General features: G+C 37.2%; 1 protein-coding gene across 1 annotated transcript in view; it reads left to right on the forward strand.

Annotated features, from left to right (window-relative positions):
* The first annotated feature begins 6,493 nt into the window (after positions 1-6,493).
* Positions 6,494-17,689, forward strand: part of ANKUB1 (ankyrin repeat and ubiquitin domain containing 1) — a 28,969-nt gene continuing 17,773 nt past the window's right edge. Inside the window, exons 1-3 of the mRNA XM_049629743.1 lie at positions 6,494-6,869; positions 8,693-8,836; positions 16,956-17,172. Of these exons, the coding sequence (XP_049485700.1) occupies positions 6,780-6,869; positions 8,693-8,836; positions 16,956-17,172 (451 nt within the window). The 5' untranslated portion in view covers positions 6,494-6,779. The remainder of the gene's footprint in view (positions 6,870-8,692; positions 8,837-16,955; positions 17,173-17,689) is intronic.

Here is a 17,689-nt window from a genome sequence, read left to right on the forward strand (position 1 = left end):
AATTTTCATCATTGCAAGCTGTCCCTAGATTGCTAAGAGACTTTCAAGTCTACTTATCATTTAATTATTACAAGGTAACTTTTAATGATATCAATCTACAATAACTAGCTTGTTTATTCACACTGCAAGGCACTGGTCACTGGGCATACAAAGGTGATTAAGACACTGCCCCTCCATGGAGGAGCTCACAGTCTAATGGACAGGCTGACACTGACATAATAAATGGAATGCAGTATAAAACATCCCACAATTTAGACATGTATGATGCAGGAGTGTCTGGGTGGCTCAGCTGGTTAAGCATCCGACTCTTGATTTCAACTCAGGTCACGATCTCATGGTTCATTAGTTTGAGCCTTGTGTTGGGCTCTGTGCTGTCAGTGTGGAGTTCCTTGGGATTCTCTCTTTCTTCCTCTCTCTCTACCTCTCCCTTGTGCTCTCACGGGCACTCTCTCTCTATATATATACAAATAAATAAACTTCAAAAAATTTTTAAAAATTTATGATGTAGTGAGGGAATAGAGAGAGGGAGGCCAACTTTTCTGGGGAGATCAAGAAGTACTCTTGAAAGGACTGAGTTGGGTTTTGTTTTAGTTTTTGTTTCATATAACTGTATTTTACCTAATTTAATTTTTTGACTAGTCAATGAGTTCACATGGTTCAAAACTTGAAAGATATAAAGAGAGAATACAAACACAACGACAAATGCTGGTGAGGATATGGAGCAATAGGAACTCTCATGCTTTGCTGGTACGAATGCAAAATGGTACAGCTACTCCAAAAGACAGTTTGGTGGTTTCTTATAAAACTAAACATACTCTTACCATACCATCCAGCAATCATGCTCCAGGATATTTACCCAAATGAATTGCAAACTTACATCCACACAAAAACCCTCACACAGATGTTTATAGCAACTTTATTCATAATTGCCAAAACTTGGAAGTAGCCAAGATGTCCTTCAGTAAGTGAATGAAGAAATAAAGTGTGGTACATCCAACAATAGAATATTATCCCACACTAAAAAATGAGCTATCGAGTCAGGAAAAAGACACAGAAGAACCTTAAATGCATATTACGAACTGAACAAGGTGTATCTGAAAAGGATGCATATTGTATGATTCCAACCATATGACATTCTGGAAAAGGCAAACCCATGGAGACAGCAAAAAGATAAGTGGGTACCAGGGGTTAAGGGAGAAAAAGGGGTAAATAGGCAGAGAACGGAAGATTTTAGGGAAACAAAACTATTCTGGATGATACTATACTGATGGATACATGTCATTATACATTTGTCAAAACCCATGAAATGTACAAGACCAAGAGCATACCATAATGTAAAATATGGATTTGGGGTAATGATGATGGGTCAGTGTAGATTCATCAGTTGTAACAAACGTACTATTCAGTTTGGGATTTTGATGTGGGAGGCTGTAATGTGTAGGGGCAGGAGGTATAAGGGTATAGGAGAACTCTATGTACTTTCTGCTTAATTTTGCTATAAACCTAAAAGTTCTTTAAAAAACAATGTCGGGGCACCTGGGTGGCTCAGTCGGTTGAGCATCCGACTTCGGCTCAAGTCATGATCTCGCAGTCCGTGAGTTTGAGCCCCACGTTAGGCTGTACACTGACAGCTTGGAGCCTGTTTCAGATTCTGGGTCTTCCCCTCTGTCTGCCCCTCCCCTACTCATGCCTCTGTCCCTCTCTCTCTCTCAAAAGTAAATAAATACTTTAAAAAAATTTTTTAAAAGCCCACTGTCTATTAAAAAAGAGAGAGAGAATACAGTGAAAAGTATTGTTCTCACCCTTGACCCTTGGCTGCTCAAGTCTCCTCTCTACAGGCACCAATGGTTCTAGTTTCCTAAATATAATCCCAAGAACTTTGAGGTATATGCAAACCTTCCATGTTGTATATCATATCTATAGACATGATTTCCCTCTTTCTTCCTCAAATGGTAGTATACAACATATTCTGTTTTGCACCTTACTTTTTTCACCTAATGATATACCTTGGAGATTTCTCCATATTGGTACAGAAAGAACATCCTTATTCTTTTTTATTGCTGTGTGTCATTGTATGAATGAAAAATAATTTATTTAATCAGTCCCCTATTGATGGACATGGAAGATGTTTCTAATCTTTTGCTATTACATACAATTCTGCAACAAATAATGTACCTATGTCATTTTGCAAATAGGCATATATATTTGCAAGGATAAAGTTCTATAAATAACACTGGTATGTCAAAAACATGTGCATTTATACTTTAAAATATATTTCCAAATTTTCCTTTATATGGAATTATACCAAAATATACTCCCTATAGCAAAATATGACTACAGACTTAGCAAGAGTATGTAATCAACCTTTTGGATCTTTTCCAATTTCCTGGTAAAAAACAGCATCATGTTATAGTTTAATTTACACTTCCTCCTATTATGAGTTAAGCATATATAATATTTGAAAGCCATTTGTATTTCCTTTTCTGTAAACTGTTTATATCATCTATTCATTTTTCTACTGATTTTTTTTGTCATTTCCTTATTGATGTGTAGGTATTCTTTTTTTTAATGTTTTATTTATTCTTGAGAGAGCGCAAGCAAGGTAGCAGTAGAGAGAGGGGGACAGAGGATCTGAAGGGGGCTCTGCACAGACAGCTGTGAGCCCAATGTAGGGCCTGAACTCACAAACCACAAGGTCATGACCTGAGCCAAAGTTGGGCACCAACCAACTGAGCCACCCAGGTGCCCCAGGTACTCTTTATACATTAAGGAAATTAACCTTTACCTGTAATAGTTACAAATATTTCCTCACTTTGTCCTTGGCTTTATATCAAGTGGGTTTTTCCATGCAGATTTTTTAAACTATAGTTGAATTTATCAGTGTTTTCTTTAATGGATTCAGTATTTCTTGTCATAGAAAGATCTTATCACTGAAGGTGATTTCCAAAACTTCTTATAGGGGCGCCTGGGTAGCTCACCTGGTTGAACATCTGACTTCGGCTCAGGTCATGATCTAGCAGTTCATGAGTTTGAGCCCCTTGTCAGGCTCTGTGCTGACAGCCTGGAGCCTGCTTAGGATTCTGTCTCCCTCTCTCTGTGCCCCTCCCTGCTCATAATCTGTCTCTCTCTCAAATAATGATAATAATGATAATAAAAAATATAATTCTTATAAACATATAAGACTAATGTTTTCATAGTTCTATTTTTACATTTAAATTTTTGATTAATTTTTAATTTCTCATGATGCAAGGTAAAAAGTTTAGTTCCTTTTTTTTCAGGTTAATCAAATACTATCTTATTTCCCCACACCATCCCCACTGGTGCAAGATGCCACTTTAATCATATACTAAACTCTTATGAGTCAACTTTTATGCTTTCCATTTTTCCACCGATTTTACTGACTGTTCATGTGCCAGTGCTACACTGTTTTAATTATTATACCTTGTAATATGTTTTAAATCTGGTAGGTTAGTGTCTTTCATTACTCTTCCTTTCCAGAGTTCTTCTAGCTATACTGACAGCTTATTTTTCTATATTAATTTTAAAACCATCTTGCACAGTTCAGAAAAAATCCTGTTCGTTCACAATACTGTATTGTATACTTGAAAGTTGCTAAAAGTAGATATTAAATGTTCTCACCACTCACACACACACAAAATGGTAACTGTGTGAGGTGATAGATGTATTAATTAACACTGCTATGATAACCACTTTACAATATATACATATATCAAATCATCACATTGTATATCTTAAACTTACACAATATCATATATCAATTATAGATCAATAAAGCTGGAAAAATCCTGTTGGTATTTTTATTGGGATAATATTGGATTATAAATTAATTTAGGAAGAATTGATGACTTTAATGGTTTTGAACCTTCCTTCCAACGTAATGGTATGTTGGTTTACTTGTTCAAGTATTTTATGTTTGTTGATTATGTTTTTACATTTATGTTATATATCTCTTATGTGTTTCTTGCTCAGTTTACTCCTAAGATATTTTTTCTTTTATAAATGGAGTATTTTCTTCCATTATGTCTTTTATATCTGTCATTTGTTTCTTGAGAGCTACTAATTTTTATATATTAATTTCAAACACAGCCACCTAGCTGAATTATCTCATTATTTGTCATAGTGTCAAAAATTGATTGTCATGATTTTTTTGGTTTACAAAAAAAAATGTCTTGGAAATGCCTTCTATGATAGGGATAATTTTACTTTTTTCCAATTATTATTTCTCTTACTGAAACATTTTGGCTAATGTTTTGGCAATAACACTAAGCAACAATTGTGGTGATCGTGAATATTCTTACCTTGTTCCAAATGAAACTGAATCTTAAAGGATGACTATAAATTCGAACTCTTTTAATTTGGGGGCACCTGGGTGGCTCAGTTGGTTGAGTATCTGACACTTCAGCTCAGGTCATGATCTCATGGTCCATGAGTTCGAGCCCCACATCAGGCTCTGTGCTGACAACTCAGAGTCTGGAGCCTGCTTTGGATTCTGTGTGTGTGTGTGTGTGTGTGTGTGTGTGTGTCTGTGCCCCTCCCCTACTCATGCTCTGTCTCTCTCTCAAAAATAAATAAACATTAAAAAAAAAGAAGAAGAAGAACTCATATAATTTTAAGTGACAGAAACCAATTAGAGCATGCTTAAGCAAAATAGGCGGAATGTATTATATAAATACAGAGTGTCTCACAATTCAAGGGCAGCAGAAACCATGGGAGTGCTCTCTATGTCCTGTGTTCGTCTTCATATGTCTGTTTCATTCTTTCTTCTTAGATTTCTCTGCCACTCAGTCACATTGGAGGAAGAAGATGATTTACCCACAGTGACTAAGTTGCATGTTACAGATCAAACCACAAGTTCTTATTTTCCTTCAGCCAAAAAGAAAGGATCCTAACAGTTCCATTCTGGTCCAAATAACTGATGATGAGAAAAGGGTCACATTACAAACATCAATGCTGGCGACAGAGGTAAGGAGTAAGTACTTAATGACGTAATTTTGAGCGGGGCATTTACTCCAAAGGCAAGACTACTATAACATACAAAAATACACACGTATTTCAGGAAGCTACAAAGCACTTGGTTGTGATTTCTTAAAGTACATATGCTTCTTTAGGATCCTATGTCTTAGGTTGGTTTCTCTGGAAGCAGAGCCTGAGACAGGGATTGGGATGCGTATCAATTACTGAGGGAGTGCACAAGAAAAACTAGCAAGGGAGAGAATTCAGCAGAGTTGGGAAGAAGAAAAAGTGAGAAAGAATGTAGTCTCAGGTAAAGTCCAGCCATAGTCTGATCTACAAGAATCTTTTGCAGAGTTTTCACTCCCTAAGATGAGAAGGCTGGACTTTTGTAGTCCCTTAGCCATCTGTTATTAAGGCAGGGTGCCTAGTTGTTTGGCAAGGCAGCTCCCATCAACTTAGGGCAATTCTTTAGAGAGGGGGGTGTAGCTATGAGCCTTCACCAGTCAACAGACACAGCAGCTTGGGGGGGGAGACACTGAAACAGCATGAACTACACCCTACGTTGATAAACTTCTTATCAAAATGTTGACAACATAAGAAAATATCATGATGTTGCAACACTTGAAAAATATGAGGCAAAAAGAGTTAGTTTTGCAATTAAATCCTTTGCCCTTTTTATGTTTTCCATTTTCTCAAATTTCTTATGGTTGGAATTCAGGTTGGAAATCACAATGGAATCAACTAACAGGTTAATATTTATGGAGCATCTATCATGTGACTCACATTGTGCTAAATGCTGTTAAGAATACAAAGCAATGCAAGATGAGGATTCTGCTGTAGATGAGGAGGAAATGGAGGAAGAACACAAGATTTATACACACAAATAATCAGACATAACAGCAGTAAACCAAGTTTATCATACTGGGAGAGCCTTAGAATTAAGTTCCATCCAGTACAAGGCTTACTCTATAAACTTGAGAAATGGTGCTTAATATCTTTTCTCATTTATTGAATAGAGTTTGAAATATTTTCCACCAATGCTAAGGGAAGTTGAAGAAAATAACAATGGTAAATTGTTCTAAATAACATGAAGGCAAGGACTAAAAGACATACAACTATATCGTGTTGCTAGTGGAAAGATTCCATTACAGAGATGCAAAGGGAAAACCACAGTCATTTGCCTCTGCATTCATCTCCCTGGTGCAAGTGGGCATTGTTCTGTACCCCATGGCGGGATTAGAAATACTGCCAGGGAACAAGTACACAAAGTTGTTAAGGAAACCAGAATGCATCAGCTCAGAGTTATTTACAGAGAACTTTCAGGATTATCACATTCAATAAAATCAACTCTGTTTAAACATGCTTTACTGCTTGCCAGTACATCCCAATCACGTATCTATTTTGAAGGGTCTTTCAATCAGCTGCACTTGAGTAAAAATTCAAGAGTCAGTGAATGATGGTCACATCACAAAAGTGTAATTTATGTGTGGCATTTCTGTATTACATGTTTGATCTTGTTCACACTTGCCCCAACCATTGTCAAGTTTGTTGGCTTCTGTAATATCGGAACAAGGTGGTTGTTGACTGCCATTTGTAGAGAAACATTTCCTCCAATGCAGCTGTTGTCTGTGTTACCCAATACTGATACAGCAGGACTTGTCTCTTCACATTCTCTCCACTCAACTTTCAAGCTAGATAGTAACAGCTGCCTCTGGCCATCGTTTTTGTCCTTAATTGTGAATTGGAATTTTTCCAGCTATCCAATTCTTTGAAAAAAGTTGCAGGGTTGTTTGTTTGTTGAGAGAATGAGGATTTTCATAGCCTTTGAGGGATCTTTTGAACCATTTGATGTTTCAGCAGATGAAACTGTGGAGGCTGTCAAGCTGATGATAAAGGTATGTGCTTTGTCCCTAAGCCACTAAGATGTATACTAATTTTAACTATGCAATAAATTTAAACTGTACATGGGGCAGAGATACTATTAGGTACGTTTCCAGCAAACAGGGAACTAAAACTATTTGAAAATATCATTATTTGCTTACATAACAGTTTGATAAGAATATAGTAACCATGGAGGCGTTAGACAGGAAGCAAACTGAGTCAGTAAATTCTCAGGAAAAAAAAAAAGTTTGACTTCTCTTTATGAAATGTGTGGGTTGTGCACTGGCCAGGTAGTATTATTGCAATTCTTCATAAAAGGACAAAAACAGGGCATTAACTCTAAACTATATAAGTAGAGCATGCCAATTGTCAGACAGATGGCCCATTTGGTGAACAAGTAACTAGAAAGATCCAAAAGATTTTTGAGGTGGAGAGGACTATAGACAACTTCTGAGCGATAGCCTCATTTTGCAACCAGGGAAACTGAAGCTCAGAGAGGCTGACCATTTTACTTATGATTACAGAACCAGGATAAGAAATAATTTGGATTCAGTATCTCATAAATTTTTAGAAATATCCCCTCTAAAATGGGAACTTAAGACAAATGTTTAGGTCCTGACCATCAGATAGTAGTTAACTTCGAGATGATCATTTCTATTTGCTGAGGAGCATTTATTGAATCGCAGTCACATGATATTTAGTAGATTACTATGATTACTGAAATCTAGATCTTCTAACACAGAGGGTCTTAATCTTCCTATGTCATGAATCCTTTGGCAGTCTGATGAAGCCTATGGATTCCTCAGAATGTCTTTATTTTTTTTTTTAATTTTTTGATGTTTATTTTTGAGACAGAGAGAGGCAGAGCATGAACGGGGGAGGGGCAGAGAGAAAGGGAGACACAGAATCCGAAGCAGGCTCCAGGCTCTGAGCTGTCAGCACAGAGCCCGATGCGGGGCTCGAACTCAGGGACCGTGAGATCATGACCTGAGCTGAAGTCGGACACTCAGCCGACTGAGCCACCCAGGCGCCCCCCTCAGAATGTCTTTAAATGCATACAATAAAATACATACAAAGAAAAGGAAACAAGCTATATTGAAATATGATTTGCAAACATTACAAAACAAATTTGTGGGGTGCCTGGGTGGCTCAGTTGGTTCAGCATCCAACTCTTGATTTCAGCTCAAGTCATGATCTCGGGGTTGTGGGATCGAGCCCTGTGTCGGGCTTCATGCTGGGCATGCAGTCTGCTTAAGATTCTCTCTCTCTCCCTCTGTCCCTTCCCTGTTCACATGCATGCATGCTCTCTCTCTCAAAATAAATACATACATACATACATACATACATTCATATTTTTTTAAAAACCAAATTTGTGATATGGTGGACTTAACATATTGACAAATTTTAGCAATTCATCTAATAACTTGTAATTTCAAAGTAGTGATCAGTATAATATTTTGAGATTTCTGCAACAACTATAGCGTGATATGAAAATAGCTATGACTTCTACTGGTGACAAAGTCACAGATATAGCCAACCACTGTTTCTTTAGTTTGTTGCCTATATACACAGTAGTTTGTTGCCTATATATATAATCTCAGGTTAATTTAGAGTTAATAAAAATAAAATACAGTTTTTCCCAACTAAATTCTATCCGTAAACTTTTGTGGAGATCTCTAGACTCCAAGTTAAGAGCTCCTGTCTAATACCTCTTCCTCTGTCCAAAATAATTTTATAATTCTCAGTGGGGGAAAAAAACATAAAAGAAAAGAGATTATATTGCGGGTCTAGTAACGTGGAGATACACTGCTTTGATAAAGTGCTATTGATTTTTAAGGATTATTTCCACATTCCTCTCTCTGAAGATGAACAAGGCAGGCGGTATCTGGAGCTGATGTATGCTGGAGCAGCCCTAAAGGACAGCTGGAGTCTTGCGGATGTTGGAATATCTTTTTGTTCAACTCTCAAATGCTTTGTTAAGGTATGGTGATCAGAATAACATTTTTTTTTTAACGTTTACTTATTTTTGAGAGATAGAGAGAAACAGAGCATCAGCAGGGAAGGGGCAGAGAGAGAGGGAGACACAGAATCTGAAGCAGGCTCCAGGTTCTGAGCTGTTAGCACAGAGCCCGAGGCGGGACTCGAACTCATGGACCGCGAGATCATGACCTGAGCTACAGTCAGAAGCTTAACCGACTGAGCCACCCAGGTGCCCCCAGAATAGCATTTCTCCAAGATACCTACTTCATTTTGAGTAAAGTGTGGATAATTCAACAAAAGTAATTTCATAACTTAGGAAGAACTTTTCTTGCCTTCTCCTGTCTTTCATTTGTCTAACTGGTCTTATTTCTGCTGTAAGGGGAAATAAGGTGTGGAGTCTGGATAGAGTTCCCCTTGTTTACTCCTTCTCTCCCTTCCCTCCTCTATCCCCTTTGTTGCTGCTCCAAACAGTTATCCCAGAACAACCCACTTACAAATATCAGAATAAGGCCAAGGCGTAGATCTGGAATATTGATGTGGAAGGAAAATTCAATCACTTCCATGGGTCCACAATGGATTAGGGGCAGTGGAGTGAGGAAAGGAAGAAATTCTCAGTAACTGTAAGAATGAAGCGGGGGGATGGGCACCTGGGTGGCTCAGTCAAGTGTCCAACTTCAGCTCAGTTCATGATCTCACAGTTCGTGGGTTCAAGCCCCACGTCAGGCTCTGTGCTGACAGCTCAGAGCCTGGCACCTGCTTGAGATTCTGTGTCTCCCTCTCTCTCTCTGCCTCTCCTCCACTTGCACTGTCTCTCTCTCTCTCTCTCTCTCTCTCTCAGAAATAAACATTAAAAATTTTAAAAAAAAATTTTTAAATGAAGGGGCAGTTTCTACATCCAAATCCAGTGAGAGTAGCCCTTCATTAATTATGTGTACATACCCCAGAGACAGCCTTTTCCATTTATAGTGCCCTTAATTAGTGGTGCTTAATTGGGGGTACTTAAGCACTTTACAAAACCCTAAAATTGCAAAATAAGCAAAATTATGTGCCTGGAGATTTTCTGGGTGGAGGATCCTTAACTTCTGACAATTTCTTAGAGACAGGTGGCCTAAAGAGTTTAAGAGCTGATCTCTAGGGAAGAAATATGATTCAATAATAGTTCTTTACCCCAAATGAAAACATGATCCTCAAGAAACTAAGCAACTAAGTACACATTCTCTGCTAAATGGGGCACTAATTTTCTCATATTTAGCACTTAAAAAATGTTTATGATAGCCAAAGCTAATTCTTTTTGTTTTTTAATATGTTTTATTGATTGACTAAGTGGAGAGTCTATGTTTAAAAAAAATACTCTAGAATATTTACTACTGGGGCGCCTGGGTGGCTCAGTTGGTTAAGTGTCCAACTTCGGCTCAGGTCATGATCTCACTGTTCCACGTCAGGCTCTGTGCTGACAGCTCAAGGCCCGGAGCCTGCTTCAGATTCTGTGTCTCCTCTCTCTCTGCTCCTCCCCTGCTTGCACTCTTTCTCTCTCTCTTTCTCAAAAATAAATTAACATTAAAAACTTTAAAAAAATAAAAATAAAAATAAAAAATACAATATTTACTACTAAGTAGTAAAAACAGGTCACAGAAAAATAAGCATTGAATGATCTCATTTATGTAAATAAAAATAACATATTTGTATATGTGTTTTTAATGTTTTATGAGCACTTATTCATGTGTTATTGTTATATTCTTGAAGACTGCTTAATTACCAAAAAGATAAATAAAAATAACTCTGACTTCTTTTCTCCCTCTGCACTAAAATAATTATAGTATAATACTCTTTTGGGTAGACTAAATTCCATCTCATTTCTTTTTTTTCCCCAATCTCATTTCTTAAATGTCTTTCCTCATGTCTTTAAATATACTCATATACTATGTTTTTGGTAATGTACAGGATAAACTCTTTAAAATGTGCTGGAATTTTCCAGTGCCAAGAATGATGTTTGAGATATGTTGTTTGTTTACCTGGAGATAGTGGTATAAGTTTATTACTAATATTTGAGCTGGCTGGAAGAGATGGATTGAGCCACAGCTGTTTAGGGACGTAGATAATGTGTGTTAAGAGTATGAATAAAATACTATTACTTAACTCGGCACTGGCTTTATTTTCCTTATTTAAAAAATTCTTCCTTTTATGTACTTTTGACCAGGTAGTACACTCACATAGATAAAAGATACAAAAAGTATATATACAGTAAAAAGTCTTCCTCCTACCTTTGGCCCCTCAGTTTCCCTCCCTCGATGCAATCCATTTCATAGTTTTACTTACAAAAATATTTTATAAATTCTGGCAATAAAGCATCATCTATCACAGTGATGCAAGCTGTCTTCACACTGAACTCAAACCTTTCTCTGGAGTTTAAACTCCTAATGGAAAAAAAAAAAAAAAAGAGTAGAGAGGTAAAATGGGTTTACCCAAGAGAGGCAGAAGCTAATTATGCATCACAGGACTGGCCAGCACATAGGGTTTAATTAAAAACTCTCAAGTTCAATGGAAATCTTACTGATCTTAATCTTCACTTTCTCCAGTAGAATCACATTGAGAGAAGTTCGTATCACTGGTTTTAGGAGAAAAACAGTATCTTGAATCTGAAAGAAGAGATTTACCTGCAAAAGCCATAAATATTGGTTTTTATCCTGCCTTAGTTCCTGTTTAGATTAGATGATAAAACAGGCCTATTTCAAAAGTCCACACCATTTACTGTGTATGAATAATAACAGTCCAAATGGGTTTACAACAACAAAAATACATGATGAAAATATCCCATGCCTCAGAGAATGCAGTCAGACCAGTTCTGTGCTGTTTAATCTATCTTAAGTAACTAACACAAGGCTGCATTCTAAGTCATGTTGTTGCTTTATTGCATAATTAGATGTATACAAATTTAAGCAGTACCTTTCCTATTTAACTATGGTACTTCACGCAATTAGTTTTACCTTCTGAGAATCTTGAAAAGCTAGAGGCTCTTCATTTATTTTGGTACAACTTAGACATACCAAGATGAGAAACAAATGTTTTTGCAAAGTTTAAAAACTTGCCAAGTAAACAACTTTCTTTTTTAAAAAACTACAAGTAGATATTACGAAACAAATCCAAAATATTTGGTTTCTTTATCGTGCTTATATTTTTGTGTGAATTACAAGGCTTGCTTGTGTGAAAAGAGGAAAAGACTTCTGATAAATTAAGAGGTGATCTGCTCTTAAATACATTTTTTAAATAGTCAATATATTTCCCAGCTTCCTTGTGTATTACACGTTCTCCTTTAATGGTAATGTAGACCCATTTGGAAAAGTGAATGAGGAGGTGATATGAGAATAGTGGGGAAGGAACATTGTATTAGTTTTTTCTTCTTTGGGAAAAAACTACAGAAACCATAGATGTTATCTTCTATAACACATATATCCAAGTTCTATTAACACAGGAGTCAGTCCTGCCCATTCATTGCTGCCCATTCATCTGGTAAACCGTGGCATGATGCAGTGGAAAGGCCTAGGTTGTCAGACATGCAGAAATGCTATCGCACTTGCCCCCTTCACTCCAACCAGTGTTATTGTGGAAACTATTGCTTGAGTTTTGTTGGCACCCACTGCCTGGAATAGCACCTGGCATATGAGGCTTTCTGTAAATAGGTGTTGAATAAATAAGTTGACAAAGGCCTTGAGAGGTAGAGTGTGAAAATTAACAAGAAGGTATATGAGTGTTATCAGAAATGGTATAGCAAGGTATTGAGATGCATTTCAGGGTTTGGATTCCCTCCCTTACTGTGGCATCTCTCTCCCACTCTACCCTCACGGCAAGGTGCTCCTGCATCCTTGCCCTAAATTTTCTTATCTAGCATCAGGGTTCTTAGCTGCAAGCAGCAGAAACAAACCCTGGACAATTGAAGCAGAAAATAAACATATTGAAAGGCTACTGGGAAGTTCACAGTCTTGACAGAAAGACTGAAGAATCAGGCTCAGAGATTATGGAGCCAAAAACAATGTCTTAATCAGGCCCTAGGACTAGTCCAGGAAAGCTACCACTTCGGCTACCTCTAAGCCCTTGAAGCAGGTCCTGGACACAGCAGCAATGCCTCAGATCTGCCACTGCCACAGAGGATTCCCTGTGTCTGTTCCTGCTCTGCCTTACTGGCCCCTAATTCAAAGTAGGGCTGGATGGGTAGGCCTGATTAGGAGCATCCTGGTCACATGTCCAGGACCTACTGCAAAGGGGGCTAACAAGCAAATCTTTGACAGGTCACACCTTCTACCATGTGAGGTGGGCTCAGCCTCCCTGACACTCCTTCTGGGTTCCCTGCCTCCTTCTCTCACCATATTTCTACCAACCAAGGGATGGCGTTAAAGCTTAGTTATTCCTTTCGGGCATCCTTGGAATGTTATTTTACGGTAAGAGATCAGATTAATTGTGGTAGTATTGAGTAAATGTCTATTAGACAAGTTGGAGAAGCTTAAAATATATTACAAGTCCTAAAATTGATTCAAGTTACTATACCTTTAGCTTTTGAAAGGCACTCAACATATAAACACCAAAATCCAGGAGACACATAATATGTGACTTTAGATTTTAAATATACTTGACACACACAAAAAATGTATAAATATGCTTCTTAAAAATGTAGAATTTACAAATGAGGGGTGGCTGGCTGGCTCAGTTGGAGGAGCAAGTGACTCTTGATCTTGGGGTCATGAGTTCAAGCTCCATGTGGGGTGTAGAGATCACTTAAATTTAAAAAAATTTAACTTAAAAAAAGTATAATTTACAAACAAAACATTGTTCTAAAAAATGTCTATTTTTTTAAAGATAAGCCATAAAGAATAATATGTAAAGAATTTGGTGAAGAAAGGTATTTGAATTCAGTGTCCTAGAATTCAAGTATAACGTCTGCAGGATGATTTTCATACAAAAGAAGTTTATGAGGTTAAGATGTTTATGAAGACATCTCGAATTCATTCAGTTCAACAAAAGCAAACATTATTATTATTATTATTTTTTTTTTGTGGTTGGTTAGGAGGTTTTATTTTATTTATTTATTTTTTTCAATATATGAAGTTTATTGTCAAATTGGTTTCCATAAAACACCCAGTGCTCATCCCAAAAGGTGCCCTCCTCAATACCCATCACCCACCCTCCCCTCCCTCCCACCCCCCATCAACCCTCAGTTTGTTCTCAGTTTTTAAGAGTCTCTTATGAAAAGCAAACATTATTTATTTCCTCTTTTCATCTACTCAGGAATCACTGGGGCAAGTTTCTGCTTTTTTAGTGCTGCAACTCCAGAAGAACAAAATCTAAAAAAGCAGAACTTGTAGAAAATGTATAGCAGTGTTCAAAACTTGCATTAACTTTTGTTTTATTTCCATCTGTTTCTCTTTAACTTTTCCTATTTTATTGGTAATGCACATGTTTTTACAGTGAGTTTGCACTTGGTTTCTTAAGACAAAAGTGGAATTATTACCATGAAGTAGATCTATGTATTTGTTTTTATTGAAAAATAAGACATTTTGTCTGTACCTCCTACCTACCATGGTGTCTTGGTTTATTTGTAAAGGGAAAAATCTAATTTTATGTATGTTCAACAATTATTTGCAGTAGTATTGTTTATTTAATAACATCTGACTTCCTTGAGTATAACTACCAGTGTTCCCTTTAGAAAATTTGAGGAGTGGCATCATAGAGCTAGAGAGATGGCTTTTCTTATGTAGATAGAATGAGTTGGCAAGTTGCTATTAATCAGCACCTACCTGCTCCCCCTCCAAATAACCAACATGAAGAAGTGTCTCCAATATTGGTCTGCCTCATTAGAACTTAAAATGAGCTTTTTTACAAAAATAAGGTTTATAAAATGATAGATAAATAGAGTTAAAATATTACAAAGAGAACTATATTCCAGATACATTATGAATTAAATGGGCCTGGGAAGTTCCTGGGTGCTAAAAAAAAAAAAAAAAAGAAAAGAAAAAAGAAAAAAAAAAGAAAAGAAAGAACAAACTCAAAATAAATAAATAAATAAAATAACAAATTCTGTAGGTGTTAATTTTCTTGCAACTTAAGAACCTGGCTTCATTAATAATAATATTTTCTTATTTACACTTTTGATTTTCATCTAAACATTGCCGTATATTTTGCAATTCTAACTTATTACTTGTTTCAGAGCTTTATGTATACCTAGGTTATAGATGCTTGTGTTTATTCATATTATTAGAAGCTCCTTTTTAACTTAACTCTGTAACATTATGTAATTGCTAGTTAGCCATTAAGAGTGACTTGGGCCTTTGCTATTTTGTTTCCACATTACACATTTAATTTTAACTATAAATTAGTATCGGTACCAAGGGCTAACAAGAAATCAGAGTAATCATAAAAGAAATAAGGAACAGCTATTATCTAAAATATAATTTTTCTCCCCCCCCCCACTCTTTTTATTCAGTTTTCATAGAATTTCTTCCTACCTATATGTATCACATGGATTAGGTTGGTCTTTAATGCAGCCATAGGAAAACATAAACATGGCGAAAGGGAAAGGGTGAATCCTACCTATGTCCTTTCAATTTTTACTGAGCAGATTTATGAGAAGCTATTGAGTAAAACTGTTCTAAGCACTTCAGACTCAGGAAACAGAGGGCCAGAACCTGTTTCTGGTGATTTGAGTCACTGAAATGGGCCCCAGATCAAAGCTTTGAAGCCTAAATGTTCATTAATAACATTCATTACTCTTTTAAAGCCTCTTTCAGAGAGATCTGCATGTTGATTATATCATGGCAATGTGTGACCTGGGAGGAGGGGAATGAATATAACGTATTATGAGCCTGAAACAGGGAGGGGCTCCTGGGGAATCCAGAAATAAATTTTGATAGGAGAAAGGGAGAGAAGAACAGAGGCTGAACAAGAGAGCAATGACTGGCTGGAGCCCCCTTCTCAGTTTTACTTAAGACCCAAGAGTCCCATGTTACAGTGGCAGCACTGTGCATCCAAATCTGCCAAGCCAACAAGAAGCCTTCGAGGAAAAAAATGATTGTCCTGAATCCGATAAAGAGGAAGTAAAGTCAATTTCACTTTTTTTGTTAGAAGAGTGAAAATGTTAATAGTCTTCTCTTCGCCCCCTTCACATTTCCCGTTTCCTGTGTTTTTAGTTTTAGTTTGGCTTGATTCACCTGTTGTTAACAGGAGAATGAACATTTTCCCCAAAGTTTCCATTTTAACTCTGCTTCAGATCCATCAGTGCCACTTGCTTTCCTATTTGGATTGCAAAAGAAAAAGAAAAAAGGAAAATTTTCACTTATATTTAGAACTTCCCTTTTTAAAGAGTAAAAATAAATACACGTTTGTTTTTTTTTTAAGTCAAACCATACAGACAATGAAAAGCATAAAATGATAAGCCAACTATCCCCCCAATCTTGAACTTGGTTCCATTCCTTAGAGACAACCTCTTAGAAAGGATTTTAAAAACTGACCAAAGGTTTAGAATCCATTGTATTTCTTTTTTTTAAATGTTTATTTATTTTGAGAAAAAAAAAGAGAGAAAGAGAAAACATGAATGTGAGGGGCAGAGAGAGTGGGAGAGAGAGAATCTCAAGCAGGCTCCATGCTGTCAGTGCAGAGCCTGATGCAGGGCTTGATCCCACAACCGTGAGATCATGACCTGAACCAAAATCAAGAGTCAGACGCTTAACCAACTGGGCCATGCAAGTGCCCCGAAGAATCCACAGTATTTCCAAATCAATGCACAACGTAACAGTGGAGTTGTTTCTCAACCAACACCTCCATAAGTGCAGCTTGGATATAAATTATCAACATGCCTCTTGTGTATCTGGGTTTGTCGACTAAAAAAAGGGGTCTCAAAGCCCTGCCAAGTCTTCTTTATGCTACTCAAAGCAGGAGGACTCCTTAATATCCTTGGGACAGAAGAACAAGAGTTAGACCAGAAGCCAGGGAACCTAACTGGCCTTTGCCCTCATCCTTAGCACCCACATCATGGAAGTTACAGGCACTTAGGGCCACCCTCCGAAACGTTTTTCCCTTGCTCCAACCCCAAGACAGTGCTTATTCTTAAGTTCCCTCCTTCTCTTTCCCCTTAGGAAGAAGATAAGCCAACTCTCTATGTGTTCAATGCTGTGACCCAAGAGACAATGCCAATGATGGAGAACATCTCCCTTCTTAGTAAAAAAGTGTCTGATCTGAGAACACTGGTAGCTCTGAGATGTGGCTTTCCCGTGAGTGTCTTCTGTCTCCGGACCCCAAACGGAATGGAGATGTATGACTGCAACACCCTCAGGGACTACCAAACAGACATCGGTACTGCCCACTATATTTGATACTAACTACTGCTCAGCACTAGGGTTCTTCGATACCAGATTTGCAACAAATGGAGGAATTGTTTCCAAACTAAAACTTCTGTAACCTCAGTGGGGATGTAAATTATCAATACACCTCTCTGGTAGCTGGGTCTGTAGACTAAGAAATAAGAAAGGTCTCATAGCCCTGCCAAGTCTTGTTCTCTTTTCTCAAAGTAGGATAACTTGTTAATATCCTCGGGATAGAAGAGCAAAACTCAGACCAATTTATATGTCTCTCTTTCAAAATATATTTCAAGAATACATAGAAGGAAGTTCAAATACACGTTCTTTTTCTCCTTTTTAACACGAATGGTAGCATGTGAGACTTGCAATCTTATTTTAAGATATTATCAGTTACGTTAATCTTTTAAACAGCATGAAGCAGATACTGTGCAGGCATTCATCCTGATGTACAGATTAGTGAGCTGGCATTCATCCCTGATGGACACATTACAACATTTATTTAAATATTGTAC

This window comes from Panthera uncia, chromosome C2 (assembly GCF_023721935.1).
Source record: "Panthera uncia isolate 11264 chromosome C2, Puncia_PCG_1.0, whole genome shotgun sequence".
Classification (NCBI taxonomy): domain Eukaryota; kingdom Metazoa; phylum Chordata; class Mammalia; order Carnivora; family Felidae; genus Panthera; species Panthera uncia.